General features: G+C 38.7%; 2 protein-coding genes and 1 pseudogene across 2 annotated transcripts in view; 1 reads left to right on the forward strand and 2 right to left on the reverse strand.

The window, feature by feature from the left end:
- STXBP3 (syntaxin binding protein 3) overlaps positions 1-14,425 on the forward strand; it is a 53,361-nt gene extending 38,936 nt beyond the window's left edge. The window contains exons 14-19 of the mRNA XM_068540420.1: positions 712-850; positions 1,141-1,247; positions 1,795-1,887; positions 4,436-4,521; positions 12,626-12,774; positions 13,684-14,425. Of these exons, the coding sequence (XP_068396521.1) occupies positions 712-850; positions 1,141-1,247; positions 1,795-1,887; positions 4,436-4,521; positions 12,626-12,774; positions 13,684-13,778 (669 nt within the window). The 3' untranslated portion in view covers positions 13,779-14,425. The remainder of the gene's footprint in view (positions 1-711; positions 851-1,140; positions 1,248-1,794; positions 1,888-4,435; positions 4,522-12,625; positions 12,775-13,683) is intronic.
- LOC137762461 (large ribosomal subunit protein eL37 pseudogene) lies at positions 11,567-11,860 on the reverse strand (annotated as a pseudogene).
- Positions 14,426-17,933: 3,508 nt separating the features above from the next.
- Positions 17,934-26,293, reverse strand: part of AKNAD1 (AKNA domain containing 1) — a 33,518-nt gene continuing 25,158 nt past the window's right edge. Inside the window, exons 8-13 of the mRNA XM_068540424.1 lie at positions 25,688-25,785; positions 22,591-22,713; positions 22,388-22,495; positions 20,230-20,311; positions 19,070-19,169; positions 17,934-18,326 (exon numbers count right to left, since the gene is read on the reverse strand). Coding sequence (XP_068396525.1) covers positions 18,195-18,326; positions 19,070-19,169; positions 20,230-20,311; positions 22,388-22,495; positions 22,591-22,713; positions 25,688-25,785 — 643 coding nt within the window. The 3' untranslated portion in view covers positions 17,934-18,194. The remainder of the gene's footprint in view (positions 18,327-19,069; positions 19,170-20,229; positions 20,312-22,387; positions 22,496-22,590; positions 22,714-25,687; positions 25,786-26,293) is intronic.

The following is a 26,293-nucleotide window of genomic DNA, read 5'->3' on the forward strand; positions in this document are numbered from 1 at the left end:
GTCATCGTAAGCAGTCCCTCCTAATCCGTGATTATGCATTTTTGGTTGAATGGGATGATTTAAGTGTTTGGAGCATTAATTCAGGGTAGCACTGTTGGCAGGCCTTTTTCAGTGGGTGCAGCATTTAAGGCAGCATCCTGCAGAGTACTGTGTAGGCACGTTTAATTAAAGCCTCCTCTATAATGCCAAAACTATTTAGATCAGTGCTGTCTAATAGAAATAGAATGCAAGTCATGTATAATTTTAAATATTCTAGTAGTCACATTAAAAAGGTAAAAAGAAATGAGTGTGGTTAACTTTAATATATTTGATTTAACCCAGTACCTCCAAAATATTATTTCAACATGTAATCAATATAAAACAATTATTGAAATATTTTACATTCTTTTTTTCACAAACAAGTCCTCAAAATCTGGTGTTTTAACTTAGAGCACATCTTAATTCAGACTAGACACATTTCAGGTGCTCAGTAGCCACATGCAGCTCATGTCTACCATATTAGCAAAGGTTTAGATTAATGATTTTCTTCTCTGAATTATTTTTTGACTTTTTACATTTTGTACAGTATTAGTTTACAAGTGATACTCACATTTTCCTGTGAAAAGGCATCAGTGTTCCGTTAAAATTTGGCAAGTTTTAGTAATAGATTTTTTTAAACTGGAAAAGTGAATTTGGATCATAGACTACTGACTGTATTTCATTTTCGTTAAGGACCTGGCACTTGGAACTGACGCAGAAGGACAGAAAGTCAAAGATGCTATGCGAGTACTCCTTCCAGTTCTACTCAACAAAAATCATGATAATTATGATAAAATAAGAGCAATCCTACTTTATATATTCAGTGTTAATGGTAATGCAGACTGTTTATTTTCTTGAATATATTAAAATACCCAGCTCTAAAATCATTTTACAATAAGTGGTTTACTATTTGATCATAAGAGAATCTTAGAAAATTCAAAAGTAGTGGCTAAAGTTGGTTAAGATAAATAAAAGGAAAAATGTGAAATTGGGAGCATACTGAAGGGTATATAATTTAAATGTTTGCTCTTTTTTAAAAAGCTTTATTCTTGGGTACCTAAAACCTGGAAATGATTACGGTAGCAATTATTTGACTGTGCACTCATATTTTACTTATCTAAGGAACTACGGAAGAAAACTTGGACAGGTTGATCCAGAATGTAAAGATAGAAAATGAGAGTGACATGATTCGTAACTGGAGTTACCTTGGTGTTCCCATTGTCCCTCCCGTAAGAAATTTTACATTCTGTATATACTTACACATATGCATGTGTGGTCATTTGCATTAAATATGTTTTCTTATGAGGGAATCCATGTGGACAGTCTTCTTAATTTTACTCTGTTGATTTGGTAAGTAAAATATTAAAAATTTCATTTTTTTTCCGTATATGAGTAATTTGGACAAGTACATTTTTCTAGTGAATTTATATCTTACAGCTTCTGTTGTAATTTGCTATTTATGCTTTTCTTTTTATGATTCATTTATAGCAGAATTTGAAGAACTCTGTATAGAATCTCACTCTTTCCCATCGAGTTTTATATAAGCACTTTGGAGTAAACATATTTTCTGATACTATCATAAATTTTATCATTAATGCACAAAATACTGTGAAGTTACGTGACCACACGTATTCAGATTTTTTGAGTAGGCTTTTCCACTCTTAGTTTTAAGTCAAATGCAACATAGTGTTTGTTGTAAATTAAACATCTTGTTAGAAAACTTAAGAGAATATCACTAAATAAAATTACTGATTTTTAATTTTTTCCTCTATTTAGTCTCAACAAGGCAAACCATTAAGAAAGGATCGGTCTGCAGAAGAAACGTTTCAGCTCTCTCGATGGACACCTTTTATCAAAGATATTTTGGAGGTAAAGTTCATTAAATTTTATTTATACCCTGAGTGCCCTTCTGTAGAATCTTTTTTACTCTTTGTATATTTATCTGTGAGTCTGAGCATATCTATGGGTCAAAGGGTTATCTGCAGTACTGGGAGAGTTCACAAAAGAAGGCTGTATCTGGTGTCAAGGGAGGAGAGGAAACTCTTGAAGATTCTCTCCTCAAAGACTGCAAATTCATACCACTGACTGACTCAAAATAAATTTTTTTTTAAAAAGTACACACATGCTTTATGAAAAAAACTGTTTGAAATAACTATGTAGCAGAAATATAAATAATTTAGTTGAATGAAAGTTCGACAAAATAACATTTGTTTATGACCACTGTTAGAAAGTGTTAGACTCCAGTATTCTTGGAAATGTATTTGTGATTAAAATGTAAACCTCCAGTGGAATATTACTCAGCCATAAAAAGAAACAAAATTGAGTTATTTGTAGTGAGGTGGATGGACCTAGTGACTGTCATACAGAGTGAAGTAAGTCAGAAAGAGAAAAATACCGTATGCTAACACATATATATGGAATCTTAAAAAAAAAAAAAAATGGTTCTGAAGAACCTGGGGCAGGACAGGAATAAAGACACAGACGTAGAGAATGGACTTGAGGACACGGAGAGGGGGAAGGGTAAGCTGGGACGAAGTGAGAGAGTGGCATGGACTTATATATACTACCAGATATAAAATAGATAGCTAGTGGGAAGCAGCTTCATAGCACAGGGAGATCAGCTCGGTGCTTTGTGACCACCTAGAGGGGTGGGATAAGGAGGGTGGGAGGGAGACGCAAGAGGGAGGAGATATGGGGATATATGTATATGTATAGCTGATTCACTTTATTATAAAACAGAAAATAACACACCATTGTAAAGCAATTATACTCCAATAAAGATGTTAAAAAAAAATGTAAACCTCACTATAGTTTGCTTTTATAGTCAACAGATGGCTGATGCCTTTAGTACTGTTTACTTTTAGAAAATAATATTCAATTATAGGAAATTAGAAAATGAACTAATAAAAATCACATTATGAGCTCAATAAAGTCATGACATTGATTCTTCAGTCATAATCAGATAGTTCTATTTATTCCAATTTGCCTTTAACTTATTAAACTTTAATTTCTCTTTTCCTGTGGAAACTAATTGTGTACAATTTATTCCTATGATTTTTCTGTTTTGCTTGACTAATTCTATGTCATTCACACATGCTTAATATAGATGAAAAGTTTAAAGAGTTTAGACTTTTTTTTCTGCAGCATAAGGTTTTTTTTTTTTTTCTGATCCATAACAAGGATATAGAACTAAGTAGTTTTTCTTTGCTACTATTTTAAAAATAAGAATTGACCTTCTCAAACCCTTTAACAAGGATTTGCATATTAAATTCAGAAAACCCACTTTTACCTCAGTGGCAGTCTACGGCCTTCAGGGTTTCTCCTGAAACTTGGTTTCTTCACATCTTGCAGTCTTATTGAAATATTCTAGGACTACTGAGTACCTTGTACCCATTCCTTGTGTCCATTCCTACTTATTGATACCATTTGTACAACCATGCTCTAATGCAGTGGTCTCTAAACTTTCTTGATCATGCACACTTAATCATAATAGATGTGGTCAGGAGCCTAGAGTATATGATTATTTATTTATAAACTATATAAATTCTGTATTGATAAAACACTCTGTGTACAGTATATACAATTACACATAAATATGTAATAAAACATTAACCCTAAAAAGAAGGAAAATTTTAAAAATGAAATGAAAAGGAAAACCTCTCTCATCCCATTGGCTTGTCTTGAATACACCTAGGCCAGGATGCACATTCTGTTTTAGAGCCACCGCTATGAAGGGCAAGGCCTGGACTCCAGTAGCCTAAGAGGTCTGTCAGGATTAAGATGGTATTTAGAAACCCTTAGCACTGGGCTTCCCTGGTGGCGCAGTGGTTAAGAATCCGCCTGCCAATGCAGGGGACATGGGTTCGAGCCCTGGTCCAGGAAGATCCCACATGCTGCGGAGCAACTAAGCCCGTGTGCCACAACTACTGAAGCCCGTGTGCCTAGAGCCCGTGCTCCGCAACAAGAGAAGCCATCGCAATGAGAAGCCTGTGCACTGCAACGAAGAGTAGCCCTTACTCACCGCAACTAGAGAAAGCCCGTGCGCAGCAACAAAAGACCCAACGCAATCTAAATAAATAAATAATAAAATAAATTATTTTTTTAAAAAAAGGAACCGCTAGCACTCTAGAGATAAAGATCCTTATAAGGTGCCTGGAATTCTCACATCAAAGTGGGAACCCTCCAGATGAAGAAATAACAAGCATGCAATAAATATTAGTTTAATAAGTAAATGATTTCATTAGTTTTTGTAGCAATTAAGATTTGTGAGTTTCAAAAAAAGCGCTAACCTTATTTTATTAAATATATATCCTTATGTTCCTTAATTGTAAACACAAGTTTTGAGTTTTATGTAACACAAACAAAATCCTGGAATTTACAATATTTTCTTGATGGTTTTAATTCCTTTCTTTCCTAGGATGCCATCGATAATAGATTAGATTCAAAAGAGTGGCCATATTGTTCCCAGTGTCCAGCAGTATGGAATGGCTCAGGAGCTGTAAGGTAAAACCTATAAATGAAAGCCAGTGAAATTTTCACTATGAAATTACAGACTAATAACTAGTAACTATAGGTATTCCTGTATTGGTAACTCTTCTTGAAGCATATAGTCACTTAAAAGGCAGTTTTTCTTTAACTGTAACCTGTTTTAGATGAGTCCAGATAAGCAATATGAAAATGTGCCTTATTATAAAAAAAACTTTCATGAAACTAGAGAATTTCTCCACTCATCTTTTTTTTTCTTCACATTAGCAGAGAACATAATCCTTTGTGATGATTTTTTTTGTGATAAAATATTTGAGACATTCAGAAAGCTGTAGACAATATTATAATGCATACCCTATACTCAGTGCCCAGCTTAACAAATGAATCATTATAAATACAGTTCAAGCTTCCTATATATCACTCTGATTTTTATTATTCTCCCTTTCTTCACTATCCTGAATTTGGTGTTTACCATTCACCTGTGTATCTTTATACATTTTCTACATATATCTGGTATTCTAAATTATAGAGTTGTGTTTTGCAGGATTTTTCTCTTGGTCTTTGGCTTTTAGCAGTTTAACTATGATGTGTCTAGGCGGAGTTCTTTTTGTGTTTATTCTACCTGGGGTAGTTGAGTTTTCTTGGATCTACAAGTTAATATTTTTCATCCAATTTTGGGAAGTTTTCAGTTGCTGTTTCTTCAAATTTTTTTTCTGCCTGTTTCTCTCTCCTTCTTCTTTTGAAACTCCATTACTCATGTGTTGGAAAGTTTGGCTTTGTCTCATGGGTCACTGAGGCTCTGTTTACCTTTCTTCCACCTTTTTTCTTTCTGTTCTTCAGATATGCTAATATCTATTGATCCATCTTCAATTCTTTGATTCTTTCTTCTGACATCTCAAATCTGCTATTGAGCCCATCTAGTGAATTTTTCATTTCAGTTATTGTGCTTTTCACATTTTGAATTTCCATTTGCTTCTTTTTTAGTTTCCATTTCTCTTTTGAAATTCCCCATTGATTAACATAGTATTAGCATGTTTTTTTTAAATTATTTGATCATATTTATAATAGAGTCTTCGAAGTCTGCTAATGCAACATCTGGATTCACTCAGGGTCAGTTTCTATTGATGGCTTTTCTCCAACGTGTGGGTCACACTTTACTGTTTTCTTACATATCTACTAATTTTTGGTTGAAAGTTAGATCTTTTAGATACTGTACTGTAGCAACTCTAAATTGTTTTTTGTTTTAGTAACTTGTATGGACTTAAGCTGTGGGATCACTGCCCCCTGCAGTTTAGCCACTGATGTCATTGCAGGGGTTTTTAATTTTAAATTGAATTTTTTTGCTTGGTTCCTAGTGGTTGCCCTGTGTCTGAATAGTTTAGAGGTCGGCCAGTTATCTGGGCAGAGGTTGTGTTTAGACACCTCATGCCTTCCATCATCTGCTGATCAATCCGAGTGTGGGTTAAGAGCTACATTACAAGTCAGAGTCAGTTCTTGAGTCTTCCCCCCACCACCACCCCCCTTTCTTTTTTTTCCTATTCTTCCCCTGGGCTTTCTCTGGCTTGTCCTGGCACAGGCATAATTTGGCAGTCAGCTAAGGATGTGGGGAGAGTTTGTCTTTGTCTTCTTTGGCTTTCGTACATTCAGGATTTCCCCATTAAATTTCTGGCTGATGTGCCACCTATCCCATACTGGGACCAAGATGTTGTGCTACCAGAGCTGCAGGTCTTCCTGTTCTAAACCAGGTCTGCCGTTTTTAACTAGCAAAGCTGCAGGATTTTGTACTCCCTTTGCTCCCTACCTTGAGTCAAGTCTTCCACCTCAGGCAGTAAAGTTGGTGGTTCTCTCAGCCAGCCTCAGGTCAGTAAAGCTATAGTTTTTGCTGACTGAGTTGGAAGAACAGTGCAGGTTGGGTGCAGCCTCAGGCTAGAAGGTCATGTAGTCACTATCACCATTCTTACCAATATGCTAGCATATTTTTTAAGAGTAAATGCTTCTCAATTTGCTGTTTGCCCGTAGTTGATTTCCAAGTGACCTGAACTGGTTTTCCCCCCAACAATTTTATCCAGGTTTATACTTGTTTTCTTGGAGGGCAATCTTCTGACCATCTTATTCCACCATGACAAGTTGCCTTTGACTGTGTTTTTAATCTTAATATACATGGTGTCATCTTGTATGTGTCCTCCTGCAACTTCCTTTTTAAATTTCCCTCAACATTGTTTGTGAAATTTATCCTAAATTGATAACATGCATAAATTTTCACTGCTGGTTGGTGTATTCTTATGTGAGTATCACAGTTTATTCATGTATTTTCCACACAATGGAAATTTAGGCTGTGTCAAAACTGGCACCATTACAAACAACATGCAATGAGCATTCTTGTACATTTACGTGTTTGAGTATTTCTCTAGGGTGATTCTCTTGGTCTGAGGACTTTTTCTTTAGTTTTATTTTTCCCTTTTCTCCTGGCTTGGAAGTTATATAGCCTTTTTGTACTTTTGTAGCTATTATCCTTAGAATTTTAGTACACTTCTTTGACTCAACAAAGTCTGAGATTAGTATCTTTGCCCTTCTCATGAACAATACAGAACTTTAGAACAACTTAATTCAAACTACGCACCCTTTAAATGTTCTCTTAATTCTTTATTGTTTTCACCTTATATCTTTTTTATTTCCCAAATTAATGATGAGCATTATTATTTTTTTAGTTGTGTGTGCATACTAACCAGTTATATTGCACATCACTTCTGCTTTCATCCCTTTTTTTTATCATTAATTTATTTTATTTTATTTTTGGCTACGTTGGGTCTTTGTTGCTGCGCGCAGGAGTTGCAGCGAGCGGGGTCTACTCTTTGTTGTGGTGCGCAGGCTTCTCATTGCAGTGGCTTCTCTTGTTGTGGAGCATGGGCTCTAGGTGCGTGGGCTTCACTAGTTGTGGCACGTGGGCTCAGTAGTTGTGGCTCGTGGGCTCTAGAGCGCAGGCTCAGTAGTTGTGGCGCACAGGCTTAGTTGCTCCGTGGCATGTGGGATCTTCCCGGACCAGGGATCGAACCTGTGTCCCCTGCATTGGCAAGCGGATTCTTAACCACTGCACCACCAGGGGAGTCCCTTGCATCCCATTTTTTGGGCTCATTTGTTTTCTTTTCTGAAATATAGCCTTTAGTAGTTTCTTCAGTGTGGGTCTATTGGTGGTAGGGTCTCTGTGGTTTTGTCTGTCTGAAAATGTCTTCATTTTGTCATTGTTCTTACATGATAGCTTTTAATTTCTAGGCTCATGGTAATTTTCACTCAACACTTTGAAATGTTATTCTCCTGTTTCTTGGTTTCCATTTTAGCTCTTGGAAAGGTGTGTGTATGGGGATGGGGTGTTTTCTGACAGTTTTGTCGTACTTTTATAGGTAATTTGCCTTTTCTCTCTGGTGCTTTTTGTCTTTGGTATTCTGTACATTCCCTATGCTGTGTCTACCTGAGGGTTTATTTTTATTTCTTTCCTTGGGATTCAGTGTGTTTCCTATAATCTGAGGTTTCATATCTTTCATAAATTCTTCAAATATTGCCACTTCTGCAGTCTTGGTTTTATTCAAACATCTCATTTTATCTTCATGCCTTGTAATCTCTCAAGTTTTAATATTCTTTTACTTTTTGTGTTTCATTTTGGAAATTTTTCTTTGCATCTAGTTTTCAATTCTTTAGTTCTTTCTTAAATTTGTGCCTAATCTGCTGAGTAAACTATATATATGTATATATTTTTTGAGCTTCTATGTTCATTGACTTTACTTTTCCTTTATTTTAGAAGTTCTCCTTGTTTCTTTTTCAAATATGCTTGGACTTCTTTGTTCTTATTTTGTCATGCTTTCTGTTCTACTTTATTATCATTTATCATTTTCAACATACTTAATTTTAGACTATTTTTTACTAAATTCAACATCTGACATTCTTTGGGGTCTAATTTTACTGCTTGTCATTTCTGTAGACACTTATGCTTGCTTATTTCCTCGTGTGCTTCATAATTTTGGATTCTGAGCTTATTTCAGTAGCCAGGGTTGAGAGTGGGTACCTTCAGAGAGGTTTTGCATTTGCTTCTGCCAAGGTTAGAGACTTTTTTCTTTTCTGTGTTAATTTCTCAGTTGGGGTTCCCCAGCCTATGAAGGTAGTGTAAATTAGAGCTCTCACGAGACAGGCCTGTGTTGAATTATCAGGCGAGAAGCTTCTTTGTCATCTCCCCTTGCTTTTGAGGGTGTCCTGACCTTATGCAGGGGTGTCACCTCCCCATCTCTACCTTGCACAATATCCAAGACTTTGTCTTCTGTGTTCATTAAACAGGGAAACACCCAGACCCCTTGTTTGCTAAGATTAGACTAACACTATAAGGCAGAGCAAGCCTCAACTCAGTTTACCACTCTAGTTTTCAGTCTCCTTTTTACTGCTGCTGGCCCTTGAAGATTGCTCTTACTTGTTTATTTTCAGCTATGCTTTTAAAAAGATGTTTGCTCTTATTTTAACCAATGCTTCTAGGTGCTTTCTAGAGTGAGATTTTTCAGGATACAGGGATTTAATCATTATTTATGTGTCTTTCAGAGTGTAAAACACTAGCACAGTGTCTTACACATTTATGTGAAACAAATTAAATGTAATCCTATTGTCCTAAAATTGCTATTCAGAAATTTAAAAATCGTTACAATCACATAATCATTTTGAGCAATATTACTTCCTTTTCTTTTGCTTTCTTACTTTATTTCACTCTCTTTGGAAAGTTTTTAAACCAAGGTTGTACTTTTAGTATATCCTTGATTTATTTTGTATGGGAACCAAGAGTGTATCTTGTTCCTGTTTCATCTTTCAAAACCAGCTACTAAGTCTCTTTACTATTTCTGTTGTTTACTACCTTGTCATTCCTTAAGATGGCAGATGGAAATTACCATCCAAAAGGCTAGACTGAGAACATTATTAAAAGTTTACCGTGGACTTCCCTGGTGGCACACTGGTTAAGAATCCGCCTGCCGGGACTTCCTTGGTGGCACAGTGGTTAAGAATCTGCCTGCCAATTCAGGGGACACAGGTTTGAACCCTGGTCCTGGAAGATCCCACATGCCGTGGAGCTACTGAGCCCACGTGCCACAACTACTGCAGCCCGCATGCCTAGAGCCTGTGCTCCACAACAAAGAGAAGCCACCGCAATGAGAAGCCTGCGCACCGCAACAAAGAGTAGCCCCCGCTCGCTGCAACTAGAGAAAGCTCGCACACAGCAACAAAGATCCAATGCAGCCAATAAATAAATAAATAAATAAATTTATTTTTAAAAAAAGAATCCGCCTGCCAATGCAGGGGACACAGGTTCAAGCCCTGGTCTGGGAAGATCCCACATCCCATGGAGCAGCTAAGCCCATGCACCACAACTACTGAGCCCGCGCTCTAGAGCCCGCGAGCCACAACTACTGAAGCCCGTGCGCCTACAGCCTGTGCTTCACAACAAGAGAAGCCACCGCAATGAGAAGCCCATGCACCGCAATGAAGAGTAGCCCCCGCTCGCCGCAACTGGAGAAAGCCCGCGCGCAGCAACAAAGACCCAGTGCAGCCAAAAATAAATAAATGAATTTATTTTTAAAAAAAGTTTACCGTGATATCCTACATTGCAGGGTCTTAGAGGTCATCTAGTATATGGTTTCCAAAGTGGGTAATAAGATGATCTATTGGGTATTATTTTTACACTAGAAAAAGGACAAATTAAGCTTTATTAGTATATACTAATACACATATATAATTTATAAACTAATATATATTTTTAATAGATGTATGTGTTTATTTTTAAATATTTATTTACTTTTCAAATAAAAGCTCAGAATTTTTACCAGTGGAGTATGGGAACAAAAATAGTGATTTCTATGACCTAGGGCAGTGCTACGCAATACAACTTTCTTGCAGTGATGGAAATGTCCTATATCTGCACTGTCCTATATGATAACCACTAGCCACATATCATGACTGAGAAGCTGAATTTTTGCTTAATTTAAATTTAAATAGCCTCATGTGGCTAGTGGCTGCTATCTTGGCCAGTGCACAGATCTAGAGCAATCTAAGGGGGGAGGTAGTAGAAATTGTAGTTCTATTTGTTTAGTGCTTTCCTAGTACCAGATTCCATACTTAGTGTATTCTGTACATTATTTCATTTAATCTTGAAAACAACCTTTTAGGTTTAGAGAGAGGTTGAGTAACTTGCTAAAAATCATAGGGAATTAAAAAGAAGCAGAATCAGAGTTGAAACTCAGGTGGCTCTCTTTTTTTTTTTTTTTTTTTCTATTAATTTTTTGGTCAACAATATTTTTTTTTTAATTTTATTTATTTATTTATTTATTTATGGCCGTGTTGGGTCTTCGCTTCTGTGCGAGGGCTTTCCCCAGTTGCGGCAAGCGGGGGCCACTCCTCATCGCGGTGCGCAGGCCTCTCACTGTCGCGGCCTCTCCCGCTGCGGAGCACAGGCTCCAGACGCGCAGGCTCAGCAACTGTGGCTCACGGGCCTAGTCGCTCCGCGGCACGTGGGATCCTCCCAGACCAGGGCCCGAACCCGTGTCCCCTGCACTGGCAGGCAGACTCCCAACCACTGCGCCACCAGGGAAGCCCTCTTTTTTTTTAACAGCATTATTGAGTTACAATTGACTTCATAATGTATATTTTTAAGGTATACAACTTGATGTTTTGATACATATACATTGGGAAATCACCACAAACTAGTTAATATATCCATAATTACCATTTTCTTTTTTTCCTTTTTTTTTCTTTTCTTTCTTTTGTGGCATAAAGACTTAAGATCTATCCTCTTAGCATATTTCAAATATACAGTACAGTTTTGTTAACTATAGTCACCATGCTGTACACTAGATCTCTAGAACTTACTCATCTTGCATAGTTGAAACTTTGTGCCCTTTGAACAACATTGCCTCTTCTTCCTCTCCACCCATTCCCTGGCAACCAACATTGTATCCTCCACTTCTATCAATTTGGCTTTTTTATTTTATTTTTTTATTTAAAACCAGAACATTTATTGCACGACTAGTCATTGAAGTCCTTAAGATGAACTGGTTGCTGCAACAGCTGCCCTCTTGGACTTAGGTGTTTTTCCTTCACGGAACCCATGCCTGAATCTGCGGTATACAATTTTTAGGTGCCTCATTTGACCAGTCCGGGTGGTACTTCGTCTTTTAGCTTTAGCACTCCAGTTATACTTTCTCTTCCGCTTGGCAGGGTAGCCACATTTGCCACAGGTCGACTTCTGAAGGTGGTAGGCCGTAGAGTCACGGCGGCAGCACAACATGTGCGTCTTATTCCGACGCCTTCCAAATGATGACGTTCCCTTCATCATCTCGCTTCTGCCGCCGAGATCAAAGAGCAGTTTGACTATTTTAGATTCCACATATAAGTGAGATCATGCAGTCTTTCTGAGTCTGGCCTATTTCACTTAGCATAATATCCTTCAGGTTCATTCCTGTTGTTGCAAATGGAAGAATTTGCTTCTTTTTTAAGCCTGAATAATATTCCACTGTACATATATACCATTTTCTTTATCCATTTGTTCATTGATGGACATTTAGGTTGTTTTTGTATCTTGACTATTGTGAATAATACTGCAGTGAACACAGGAGTGCAGATATGTGTTCGATATCTCCTATAATCATACTTTACTAGTAGAGTTCCAGCAAGGGGCGTTCTGGTACCACGTCAGCTCCAAAGCAGCACCTGTGCCTCCCCAACCCCCTCTATGTCTTTAAAACCCTATTGTTTCAATGCCACCCCCCCCCCTTTTTTTAACTTCAGGAAGTCATAGACTTTTCAGGTATACTATGTCTTTATCTGAAATAAATAAGACAGGGCCTTAGCTGTATTTTATAGGTAAAAGTGCTGAGCTAGATTATGAGTCATTTGTTCAAACTCTGTAGATCAAAATTGAACTTAAAGTCGGGCTGTCCTGCCTGGCCCTTGGTGCTCCAGTCATACCATAGCTAAGTCATTTCCTTAAAATCAATGCAGTTGGTGCCAAATTTGAGTTTGCTTGAGTTGGGCTCTTTTAAAAGACTGCAAGCAGTATGGCTTTGGAAATATTTTTAACATGTTTGTGTTTATTTTTTAGTGCTCGGCAGAAACCCAGAGCTAATTATTTAGAGGATCGAAAAAATGGGTCTAAGCTGATTATTTTTGTAATCGGAGGAATTACATATTCTGAAATGCGTTGTGCTTATGAAGTATCTCAGGCACATAAATCCTGTGAAGTTATTATTGGTAAGACTTGTGTTTTCCTCTTTTCTGTTTTTTTAAAACAAACTCTAAATGCAAAAATATATATGTAAAACTTTATCTTGTAATTTACATTTAGAACTAAATTGTTGAGTGCAAAAAAATATTTTTTAAATCATAGTGTGTTTTATCTGATGTACCAGAGTTTTTTCCTGGTTGACTTCTTTGATTTTTTTTTTATTAAAATTCTGATTTTGAGAGAATGAGCTTCAGAAATATTATATTCTTTATAATATTCTTTATAATATATATTATATAATGTATTATATATTACATATTATATATTCTTTATAATATTCTAAATATTACATAAAGAATATATCCTTTAAAATATAACATCCTATCCTTTTCTTGCCCTCATGATTAAATAATTTTTGAAACATACATTTCTACTACAGAAATATTTTGAAATTTTTTCTGGCTGTGGACCTGACATTGGCCAGGCCTGTATGGAATTTAGTTTTAAGAATTTCAGTCAAAGCCACTGATACCGAAACTTTCCTGACTCGTGGAGGTGCCGCGTTTATACACCAAGCCTTGATCTGCGGCACTGCTTAACAGTGCTCTGTGACTGAACTCACAGTGCCTGTTGCTGTTTTGTCAGGAGGACAGACTAACCTCCAGTTTTGGTCTTCAGTTTATCAATATGTAGCACAAAGTGGACAAAGCACTAGGAGTGGGCAGTGTTTTTGAAGGGTTACTGAGTGTGCTCAATGAAGAGGAAGGATTGAAATACTGTAGTTTAGGCAGATTTCAGGAAGGCATCCTATAGAAATTTTGTTAAGTTGCCCCAAGCTACTGCACTTTGCATATTTGAAGGACAGGACAATATAATTAGCCAAGGAAAATTGATTTAACTGCTGGCCTCTGAAAATTTCTCTTTTCCTCTACCAGGTTCCACGCATATTTTAACACCCAAAAAGCTGTTGGATGATATAAAGATGCTGAATAAACCCAAGGATAAAGTCTCCTTTATTAAAGATGAATAGCATTTTAGCAGGGGAGGGATTTGGAGATTCTTATTAATTTGATCAACTAAAGTAGATCAAGACATTGTGGCTGACATGTAATTTTAAAAATGTAAATATTTTAAGGAATAATGACTTTTCAGGTATATTAAGGGACTGTTTATGATTGCATATCATTGGATTTGCCATTTTTAATTTAAATATTGTTGCTGCTTTGTAGATGATGAGAAGAAATGTTAAAATGCTTTCTAAAAGGAAATATTTTCAGCTTTGGAACAGAATATATTACAGTTGTGGGTAATTTTTCACAGCCACCTATGTACATACTAATTACTTATTAGATACTTATCTGTCTAATGCTGAAGTATAGTGTTTTGGGAAAGAATGATTTTAAATGAAAAGGTTGTAAAAGTAAAAACTGTGAACTTGTATGTATGATAGAATGATTTCCTATAAGTGCAGTTTTTCTTTCAACTGAAATTCATAACTTCTTTTATATGTAAAGTAATTTAGTCATTAATAGGAACAGAATGATTTCACAGCATATACTGTTGCTAGATACTTCTGAAGAACACAGTTTTGTATAATTCTGAATAATGTATGTTTAAATTAGCAAACAAAAATAATCATGAACATTCTAAGAGAAAATAAATATATACTTACAAAAATTATCTCTGTTTTTTGGCGGGGAGGAAGGGGAAATCGGGAAATTTTAAAGTTCTAAGTCAGAGAGTTACAAAGAAGAAAAAGAATGCATCATAATCTTCCCACCAAGATAACTCCCTTTGACCTAAAAAAATAATAATGTAATCTTTGTATACGGTTGGATAATGTAAGGATATGTGTGCACATGTGTTACGCAAAGGGAACATCTTCATTTCAAATCTCTCCTTTTACCTGGCCTCATAGTGTTCTATCATACAGTGGACTGTAATTTATATATCACTCATCTTCAGAGTTCTGCTCTTACAAATAATGCTGCATTGTTTGGGTACATACCTGTGCAAACTTACACAAATATTTCTATAATATAAATTTCTAGCGAGGACATAGCTGTCTAAAGTATTTGTGCATTTAAAATACTGATAGATATCACCATTTAAAATTTTTATGTAGGGACTTCCCTGGTGGTCCAGGGGCTAAGACTCCACGCTCTCAATGCAGGGGGCCTGGGTTCGATCCCTGGTCAGGGAACTAGATCCTACATGCTGCCATGCTGCAGCTAAGGGTTGGCATGCCGCAACTAAAAGATCCCCCACACCACAACTAAAAAGACCCCGCACGCAGCAACTAAAGATCCCGTGTGCCACAACTAAGACCCGATGGAGCCAAATAAATAAATAAATTAAATAAATAAATACTAAAAAAAAAAATTTTTATGTAGATCAATCCATCACTTTTCCTGTGTGGCTTGCAAATTTATGTTGTACTTAGAAATATCTTTGCACCCGAGATTGTAAATTCACCCGTCGATCTTCTAGAGCATTTTGATAGGTTTATTTTTTACAGGTAACTCTTTTATCCATCTGGAATTGGTTTTAGTATGAGAATGTATGCTAGATATTGTCTCTTAGCACTTGGCATTATGTCCCATGCCTCCCCATTCCATACCACAGGGGATGAAAGCTAAAAAGGAAGTTTTGCAGACTCAAAGGTAAGGGGTTCTGAACAGGTTAGATTCCGCCAACGACTTGCATTTGGTCAAGTTTTGAAGTTAGAAAGGAGGCAGAGGCCATCTGCTGCAGCTTTGCCAATGGACAAGCAAGTTCCTGCCGACAGGAGTTGTCTGTAGCAACCAGACTCCACATTTTAGTGTCTGTCACCTGCTTCATGGGTATGAGGCAGTGCTGGTGGCAACTGGTGGCACTAGCTTCCTGTTCTCTGGATCAGATGGTGATATGACCTTGAGTCTAAAAATATGGCCCCTAGTTTCTGCCCCTACAGCTTTTTCCATGATTTTTAAGGACTTAATTCTCTATGTTAAAACACTTCTTGAAATATCTAGAGGAGTTTCTGTTCCTTCCGTGAACCCTGACTGATACAGTATTTAACAGAGATCCATCCTTATTTCTTTCTAAATAGATACTATACCAAATTTTATTGGGTAATCCCTTTCCCCAACTGAACTGAAATACTACCTTTCTCATAAACTAAGTTTGTATTTTGGTCTATTTCTGGATTCTGTTTTATTTACTTACAGTTTGTATCTCTTTTTCTCTATTTTATTTTTTTAAATTTTTATTGGAATATAGTTGATGTACAAAGTTGTATTAGTTTCAGGTGTGCAGCAGTGAATCATTTATACATATACCATTCTCTTCCCATATAAGTCATTACAGGCTTTTGAGTAGAGTTCCCTGTGCTATACAGTAGGTCCTTATTAGTTATCTATTTTATATATAGTTGTGTGTATATGTCAGTCCCAGACTCCCAGTTTATTCCCTATTTTGATTCATGGTGTGTTAATATGTGGACATAATCTCTATTCCACCCATACCAAAATTACCATTATTTTTCAGAAATTCCCTGGGTATTACATTTTTTAAAAATGAACTTTAGTCTCATTTTGTTAATACCAAAAGTTATTTTGATATTTTCATTAGGTTTACAGTAAATTTATAGGTTAATTTAGGGAAAATATGAGCTTAAGAATCATTATTTTCTTTATAGAGATACTGCATATCGCCATAATATTTTTCATGGTTCCATGTGAATTGGATCTTCTATTATGCTTTTCAAACAGATTTCTTTTAATTTATTTTTTTGGCCGCGTTGTGTCTTCGTTGCTGCGTGCGGACTTTCTTTTTAGTTGCGGCGAGCGGGGGCTACTCTTTGTTGCAGCTTGTCATTGCGGTGGCTTCTCTTGTTGCGGAGCATGGGCTCTAGGCGTGCAGGCTCAGTAGTTGTGGCTCGCGGGCTCAGTTGCTCCGTGGCATGTGGGATCTTCCTGGACCAGGGCTCGAACCCGTGTTCCCTGCATTGGCAGGCAGATTCCTAACCACTGTGCCACCAGGGAAGACCTGGATTTTTTTATATATAGGAAAGTTTCTGTTTTTGATATATTAATTTTAGAACTTGCTATTTTACTAAGTAATGATAACAAAATAATAATGTGCAAATGCTTACTTTGTGCTTTATATGTGAGGCACTGTTTTTAAGTGTTCATATTACCTCATTCAGTCTTCTCATTTAATCCTATGAGGATAGGCACTATTATCATCTCCATTTTAAAGCTGAGAAAAACAAAAGGCACAGAGAGGTTATATAATTTAACCTGGATGACATGGCTATGTGGAGAGGAAAGGTGCCAGTAATAAACAGCTCTCTTTGTTTTTTTTTAATTGAAGTATAGTTGATTTACAATGTTGTGTTAATTACTGCTGTACAGCAAAGTGATTCAGTTATACATATGTATGCTTTTTTTTAATGTATTCTTTTCCATTATGGTTTATCATAGGATAGTGAATATAGTTCTCTGCGCTATGCAGTAGAACCTTGTTGTTTATCCATTCTATGTGTAAAAGCTTACGTCTGCTAACCTCAACCTCCCACTCCATCCCTTCCCCAACCCCCTGCCCCTTGGCAACCACCAGTCTAACAGACAGCTCTCTTTGAGACTGAGCATGAGAACAGTACATTGCCAGTGAGAGGGTTAATTTTTTGGTGTCTGCATTTTATCTGAGATCTTTGTATGCCTTGGTAACTATCTGTCCAGGGTTGGTACATGTGTGGAACAGAGATTCATAGTAATCCAATGCCCTGTGACAAATGGAACTAAGAGTGTGATGACAGCAAACATTGGTCCATCCATTCAATCACTGCACACCTCAGTGATCACTCTGCCGTATCACACTGATAGGAGATCCTTTGAGGCCTACATTTTAGGCCTCGAATTTCACATACATTTTAGACTTAGAGTTGGAGAGACCCTTTGTTTCCTAAATTTCTTACTGGATTTGAAGACATAAGAGGTCATCACACATAAATTCCTAGTATAAGCTGATTCCCTACCCCACTCCACCCTCGGTAGAATGAGCAGTTACAGATTCTGGTATCAAGACCCTGAAAAAGACTTTTTTCGTTGTTGCTCCTAACTGAAACGATTTCCTATCTCTGAAGCACATTTTTACTTCCTTTCAAACTTTAGTTTTTGCCACACTAATAGGTAAAAGTATATTTCATTATTTTGATTTCTTTTATTATGAGTTAGGAATAACAGAGATTTATTTTTAAGCAAATATGTGTTGATTTTGATTTTTAAGAATCAGAGGTCCATTTTTTGTTTCATTTTAGCACATTGTGTCCCCCATTTCTTGCAGCTTTGGTGTTTTCTCTAGAAAGTCATCTTCATAAGTTGTGTAATAAGTAAAATACTTTTGGGGTGAAGACCAAGTTTTCTCTGCATTTTTTTTTAATCCTTGGTTGCCTTGAGTCAAACTAGTATTTCAGTCTATTCCTCCATCTCTGTACTTTGGCAAGATCTTCTGCAATAGTTCTAATCATTTGATCAGTAGTTTGTTTCAAAATGGTTGCTGTCCTTAGGGCATGATCCAAAGACGAGTTTAAAATCTACAGAGGAAAAGTCCACACATTTTAGTTACATAAATTTACTACTGCTTCTGTTAATTGGGTTCCCTCATTATTGAACATTGCAAAGTGGAATTTTTGGAGTATTCTGTTTTCCACCCAGTCCATTTCTGGTTTTGAGGCTTGGTTTCCTAGGAAACCAGTCTGAGATGGAATATATTTTGTAGTGAAACGGACAGAAAAAAGACCAACACGTGACTGATGAGCATGAATCAGAGGGTGAAGTCAGCAACCTGCTGGGCTGTTTCCCTGCTGTGGAAAAAGAGATCCGTGACAAAGAAGAAAAGCTCTTGGCGGGAGGGGCATTGAAGGAGATTTAGGGGCCATAACCACTGAGAGGGCACCCAGGGATGCAGCACATGCTGTGGCAGCATTTGAAAGTAACCTGATTGAAAATAGGAATCTACTGATGGCTCTAACCCCAGTGTCCCTGGAACAAACTTGTGAGCGGCATGCCTTCAGGTCTGCGCCGGGGAATCCTGTAGCTGAGGCACCACCCACAAAACATTTTCTCCAGGAAATTTCCCTTGGAACCAATTTAGGAATAATACAAACCATGTGGCTGCTCAGGCTGTCTTTATGTTAGTGCTGAGCACAAGTTGTTTTAGCAGAGCATTTTCTGATGCTCTCATACTGTAATAATTTAAAAGCCATCAGTTTTGTGGTCATCAAGACCAAACTTACAAGCTGCAAAGATTCTAGAGTGTTTTTTTCTAAGTCCTCACCTCAGATTCCGTTTCTTCGATACCGGTAAAGTTGCTTGAGGATGTGCTTTCAGAAATCCTGCAGGAGTGGGAATGGGGTGAGGGTGTAGCAAGGTCTGAACTGTAAAAAAGGCAAAAGCACATTGATACTTGTATAAAGTGCCATCCTCAACTCTGTGGTTCAGTAGTGGCTGTGTGTGTGCGTGTGTGTGTGTGTGTGTGTAGAGGGCGAGGAGTTTGTGCACCCTCTGCCCAAGGACACACAACCAAGACACAAACCCAAGAACTCCCCAGTGGCTACATTCATACACACTGCACTGCACTATGGTAGTGGGTAGTGGGGTTCAGACTGAGTGAGTGTAACTGCACACAGCCTGAGCTCCGGTCACTCAGCTACACTGTCGCTTCTGCCTCCTAAGTAGCTCTTGAATACTAGACTTCTCTCTTTCCATTTCTACCACCCTTGGCCAAGCTGCCATCATTCCACCTGGATTACTGTACTAGCCTCTTACTTGGCCTCTGTGCTCCAATCCTTGACTCCTCTAATCCATTCCCTCTCCCTTAGTAGTTAGAGTGATTTTTAAAACACTGGAAAACTTTAAAAAACACTCTGGTTAAAAGATCTCATTGGCTTCCCATTATACCTAAGAGTCTGAAATCCTTCCTGCAGCCAACAAGCCCCTGCACAGCCTGGCCCTGCTCATCTCACCGCCCCATCTTTCCCCCACTGCCTCTCCCTCTTTTAGGCTCCAGCTACATTGTTCCTGAACTTGCCAAGGGCTTTTCCACACCAGAAGGCTCTCTTAGACTGGCATGTTCTTCAGTCTTACTCCTCCATCCCCTTGCTAGTTCATTCATACTTATCCTTTGGAACTCAGCTTCCCTAAACCCCCAAATTAGGTAATAGCACTCTGTATGCCCCCTTTTCCTCTACCAAAAAAGTAAGGGCAGGGACAGAAGTTGACTTCGTCACTGTGTCCTCAGCACCTGCGCAGTGTCCTGCTATTTACACTCAAATATTTGTTGAATGAATAACTGAATGATTGAAATATTAGCCAGACTTAGGTTTGAATCCTGGCTCTACTACGTATGATCTAGGTGATCTTGGGCAGGTGATCTAATGCACTAAGCACATTGCATGCATCCAAACATTGGGTAGCCATTTTGTTAATCATACTTACTTTCCTGGTATGAGTTCACATTCATCATAAGAGGATTTTGAATTTGCACTCTGGAAACAGATCCATTTTGGTTTTGAATGAGCTGAAAAATGTTAGCTGTGATCAGATTCAGAGCATCAAAAATGATCCCCAAATGGTGGATATATGGGTATCATTTCCTGAACTTTTCTGTATGAATGAAATCTTTCATAAAATTTTACTAAGTAAATAAAACTAGGGAACATGGAAAATAGCCATCGAGTATTCTGAATTCAAGAAAAGATATTCAACATTTAAAAGGAGTTTTATTAGCAGACAAGAGACCAGGACTCTAGGTTCCCTTGGTGCTAGCTGTGTGACCTGGGCATGTCTACGGGCTCAACTTCTTCATCTGGCAAATGGAGGGATAATATTTTCCAAGAGTTTGAACTGAATGGATTTCTGAAGTCCTCTCCACTACAGGAGCAAGGATTCTAGGAGTCAGAAACTAAATTATGTTACTAAGACAATTCCAGAAAATAGAGACTAAACAGAGAAGAAGATAAATGTCACCATGGAAGACAAGAAGAACGCCAGGGGAAGGAAGAGAAGAAAGTCAGTAGCCAACAAATCTGCCTTCTCTGTCGCTGAGGCTCTCTTCTCCCCCTTCTCTTGCCTCTCCTCCTCTCTTCTCTATCTTCCCCTCTTTCTCCTTCATTCTCCTGTCATATCCACTGGTCTCTAGTAGCTTGGCTTCACTCCCCCTCAGGAGGGTCCCATTTGACAAAGGAACAGGGAGAGACACGGAAGGCAGGGCAGAAGTCAGAAAGTCCAGATTTAGTCATGCTGTACCCACCCAGACTTAAGTCATGACGAACAGAGGCACTAAGGAGTTCAGTCTTAACCCCTTGGTCACCTCCAAATATAGTTGTGGATTTTATTTGAAACATAGAAATTCAGAGTTGGAAAGGGTCATAGGGTCATCTGGTCCAGTTCTCACAGTCTACAGATTACAACATCCTGACAAAGTACATTGTCTCTCAGTCTACAGGTGGGACTCACGACCTCCTGCAATAGCCCGCTCCATTTTCTGTCCGCTCTGGAGGTTCTTGTCTAACACTGAGCAAAAGATGCTTCCCTGGGACTTCTATCCTCTTGGCCACTATATGTTTACTAATGGAGTTCAAGATCACATTTCAAGTGACTCAGTTGCTTTCTTCATTCGTATGTTGGAATAAGAGGTCTCATGGGCTGTAGACCCCAAAACCAAGGCGATAGTAAAGAAATCTGCCTGTTGCCTCTGCAGAGTCTTAGGGACTGTCGTCTCAACAGAACACATCCAACTGGAGGATCTGGCAGCTGGGGGTAAGTAGGGGAGACATAGCTGAGGGCAGCCAGATAAACACCATTCTTTAGTCTTGGACATTGGCAGTTGTAAAAGATCAGAAACATTCTCTCTGGTGCCCTGTCCCCAGTGATGGAGAGAAAGCGCTCTGAAGGTATGAACTCACCCATGAGGAAAGGATGTCACAGAACCAGATACAGCTGTCGTTCAGAAGCAAGACAAGGGTGTTCCCTTCCCTCCTTTGTGTTCCCTTAGCACACTCTGTGCTCCTAGCTCTTATCACATTTTTCCATGAACTTTCCTTATTTGGGTAGGAGTTCCTTTCTCTCAATAGGTTGTAAACTCCTTGGGAGGAAGGAGCCATGTTTTATTCATCTTCATAAATAAATGTTTGTGGGATTTTAGTTATTTCCAAAGACAGCAAAATTTTGCATTGAAATTAGCAATATGATGTTTAAGGAGTGTAAAATAGTCTATTTATGTGCTGAATTTTAGTGGGGATAGATCTAAAGCTTTTGCCACTTCTGAATAATAACAATAATAGTGACAGTTATTCAGTCAGTTACTTGTTCAGCAAATATTTATGACTTGTTACCAACTTACACTGGTATAGCACTTAGTAACTTTCAAAGTCCTTTATTGCTAGGATTGCGTATCTCCCAGTCCCAGCCCAGCCTCTTGCCATCCAGGTGTCAGGCTGGATGTGGAAGTGTCAGATGAGTGCTGGAGACCTGGCAGCAGACTAGACAGGGCAGGGGCTCCCCATATGGAAGCAGTGGCTGGTATGATATGGGTCTCCCATGCAGGGAGATTAGGTTGTGTACAAAGATGGGATCTTGCAGGAGAGGTACTTACAAGGTGAAGAATTTTTATTTTCATTTAAATAGCGGAGCTGGGCAAAGGCACTTCTTTTGCTATGATTAAAGAAATTCTGTCCCGGGGTGTTGAATATGTAATGAAATTCTAAAAAGAAAAGATTAAAAATACAACTCATTGCCTGGGAGCAACAGCTGTCCCCATTTATGCCTTGTTTTCTGAGGCGGCCCAGTCACTCTCACCTTTAGATGATGCTTTACCACAGACTCTCTGGGAGTTATGAATCTTAGTGCTGCAGTTCTCACATTTATTACTCTGCAGTCCAGTCCCAGAAGCAGAATAGCAGCTGAGTCCTGTATCAGAACCTGAAAAAGCCCAAGTTACACAAAGGAAGTGTGAGGTTTTTTTATTATAGTCCTAAAATATGCTCTGGAGAGTAGAGCCCTGATCGTGCAAGGTATGCATTAGGCCCCAGAGTGTTCAATTTCCCCAAGGGGAAATTTACCAAGGGGGGTTGCCAGCCTAGGGGTGACATTTGGACTCCCCTTATGACAACTGAGAGATATTTTGATAGGTAACAGTTCTGATAGGAAAGTCTTAAGATTTGCCTAGCACATGTAGGTGTTTAGTAAAGGTCCTCTGAATGGATGGATCTGTGAGAATTTCGTCCATTGAATTATCAGACGATCTTGCATTTGTAGTTATTTTTCCAGATTAGCCCTGATACATCCACATTCTCTTCTTAGACCCTGCGGTGGCCAAGAGCTTGTGTTTTGTCATCCAGGCAATTGGAAAGATGGTTTTCCTCACATCACGTTCGTAAGTCCATATGGGAACTTGAATCATAGCTTTGCCCTCATCAGTACCACAGAGAGGCTAGCAGTAGAGAGCGTGTGTGTCCGGTGCAGGTCTGGGTCTTATTCGGCAGGCTGTGGGCAGTGGAGTTCTCCAGGTTAGGCCAGAGTGTGGGAGCATGGGCCCGGCAGGTGAGCACATCACACTTGGGTGTCCAAGCAACGCCTTAGCTCTAGGAGAGACGAGGCTTGGCGCCAAAGCTTCTGCCAATGCTACCTGCCTTGCTTCACTCATGATTGCACTCAGTTGTAACATTATCTTCCAAAGTGTAAATCACAAATGGAATGAGCTCTGGGAAGGATGTTTTCTTTCCCAAATCTCAGTCAATAGTCATTGAATGCCTTCTAATCCAGAAGTCAAGGAAATTACAAATAGAGGAAGAAGGAGCTACACCCTGGGAAGGTTGTGTTGTACAGGAGAAAGGACATGGGTTCAGATAGGCCTGATTTGCAGCCTGGCTCTGCCACTTATTGGCTATGTTGGTTGACAGTATATCCACAAATTCTTTAACGTGATTTTCAAAGGATAGAGCCTAATTCCTATCTCCTTGATTGTGACAACTCACAATTTAGTGACTTGCTTCTAACAAATAGAATAAAGTGGTAACGATGGTGTATAACTTCCAAAATTAGGTCATAAGAGACATTGAAACTTCCATCTCAGTCTTTCTCTTGGATCACTTGCCTGGGGGAAGCTGGCTGCCCTGTCCTAATGACACTCAAGCAGCCTTTTGGCCCACAATGGTGAGGAACTGAGACCTCCTGCCAGTGGCCATGTGTGTGAACAATCTTGGAAACAGATTCTCTAGCCCTAGTCAAGCCTTCAGATGATGGCAGTATTGGCCAACATCTTGACTGCAGCTTCATGAGAGACCTTGAACCTGAACCACCCAGCTAAATGGCTCCCAAATTCCTGACCTGCAGAAACTATGAGATAGCAAATGTTTGTTGTTTTGAGCCATTAAGGTTTGGGATACATCATTACACAGCAATAGATAACACACCAGGCTCTTTGACCCTGGCAAGTCACTTGATTTCTCCAAGCCTCCATTTACTTATCTATAAAATAAAGATAATAATTCCTACCTTACAGGGGTATTATGATAGTCAAGTGATGTATACTATATGTCAACCGTTCTCAGTTCTTTAATTTCAGAATGCTCTTACTTACACTCTTAAAATTGAGACCCCTAAAGAGCTTTTTGCTTATTATAGTTTTTATCATATATCATAATATATGAAATTTTTTATACCTGTAGTAAAAATCCACCCTCCCCTTGCACTAGAGAAGAGCTGTCATACAACATTCAGTCAACTGAATGTGGATTGGTAGAGAGGTATTTATAAATTTCAAGTCATTTTTGCTGTGTAGAATCATTCAGATTTTCCTAAGACTGAATGGGCAGTCTCAAAGCTTTTTTTTTTTTTTTAGAATTTTAAACTGAAGCATTTAAAAAATACTTTGTCATTTAAAAACAGTAATAATCTACTTCATGTTCACAAAATAACATTTTTTATGAAAAATAGCTATTTTTGAAAACAAATCAGTGAGAAAAGTGGCAGTGTTTTACGTTTTGGCAAATTTCTAAAACATCTAGCTTAACAGAAGGCAGCTGGACTTTATAGCTGTATCTCCATTCAGTCTGTTGCAATATTGTTCTTGCACAGAAAAGAGAGGACCTCACGGCCCCCAGGGGCCCTCTGACCACACTTTGAAAATCTCTACTCTGTTCTGGTGTCTGGTATACAGTAAGTGTTCGATCAATTAAACCTACTATTATTATTAGAAAACGTGTCATCTACAGAGAAGAAATAGAACTAAATGTGACATAACAGGAAGAATACTGAGTTGAAGGAAAAAAGCAAGCCTGGTTAGCTCTCTGGCCCCCAGCTTCCTGCTGTATAAACTGGGTGGATTAGGTTCGGGCGCTGATTTTCTTCTCAGGAGCTGCCTAAGCCAGCAGGCCTCAACTCCAACTCTTCCTCACCCAGGGCAGTCCTGCCAGGGGATGTTTTTCTGCTTAAATTGTCTTTGGAGAAGGGCCCCTATGACTAAAAAATCATTGGATCCCATGCACTGGTGCTCTCTGGGTCTGCTCCCCACTCTAACTTTCTTCGCTCCTATGAAATGTGTATGAACGAGTCAGCAGCAACTCTCCCGTGGCGGGTAAGCTCCCCAGGTGCAGATCACGGGTCATGCTGGGGGGCTGCCATGCAGAACTGAGGCCGCCTCGTGACTGAGTCACGGAGCCCTGTGACTCCAGGCAGAGACAGGTGTGGGCATTTTCACCCTGCTTGACCACATCTCATTTGAATCAATTCATTATTAATTCTTTACATTTTGCAACAACAACAATAAGAATAATAACCAACGGGCAGCACCCTAGTCTAAGTGAAGCTATTTGACGTGGCAGATGGTCTGCTGGCAGTGAGTGGACCCCAAGGAAAGGGATCATGACAACTGGCCCCAGACCCCTCAACTTACCGAGAAGTGAGTCTGGGTGCCGTGCCTTGTCTTGCATGGCAACAGGAAACCTTCCACGGTTGATTCCTCTGTGGCCTTTTTTCTCCATTTTTTGCTTCCTAAAAAAGGTGCATAAAATCCCATAAACTTTTAGTATACTGCAAATGGCGATAGTGAGAGGACTGGTAAAACTGAAATGTGAGATTTCTTACGTCAGAGCCTGGAATGAAGGAGGGTGCATGTCATCCTCAACGCAGCTATCCCTCTGCCTGCCTGTCTGAGAGCTGCCCTGTGAGAAAGTGCACCCAGCACAATTTGGCCTGAAAAGAACATGCATACCAAACATTAAAAGTAAATCTGTTTTGTTTCCCTGAGGATACTATCTAGTCATGATACACATAAACAACATAGAAATTTGAAGTATGGTATTATAAAATTTGGAGTTCAATTCATTGTCTCAAAACCAGTTCTTCTCAGGGGAAGAAGCTGTACTGCACGTCAGTACCAGATCACGTGGCTTTGGATCCATAAGCACAAGTTGAGCGATCCAAAAAGTCCAGCAAGGTGGATTTTGTCCAGTGTCTACGGGGCTAAAGGCTATGAGAGCGTGTGGGGTTAATTTTAGCT

Source organism: Eschrichtius robustus, chromosome 3, assembly GCF_028021215.1.
Source record: "Eschrichtius robustus isolate mEscRob2 chromosome 3, mEscRob2.pri, whole genome shotgun sequence".
NCBI classification, from domain to species: domain Eukaryota; kingdom Metazoa; phylum Chordata; class Mammalia; order Artiodactyla; family Eschrichtiidae; genus Eschrichtius; species Eschrichtius robustus.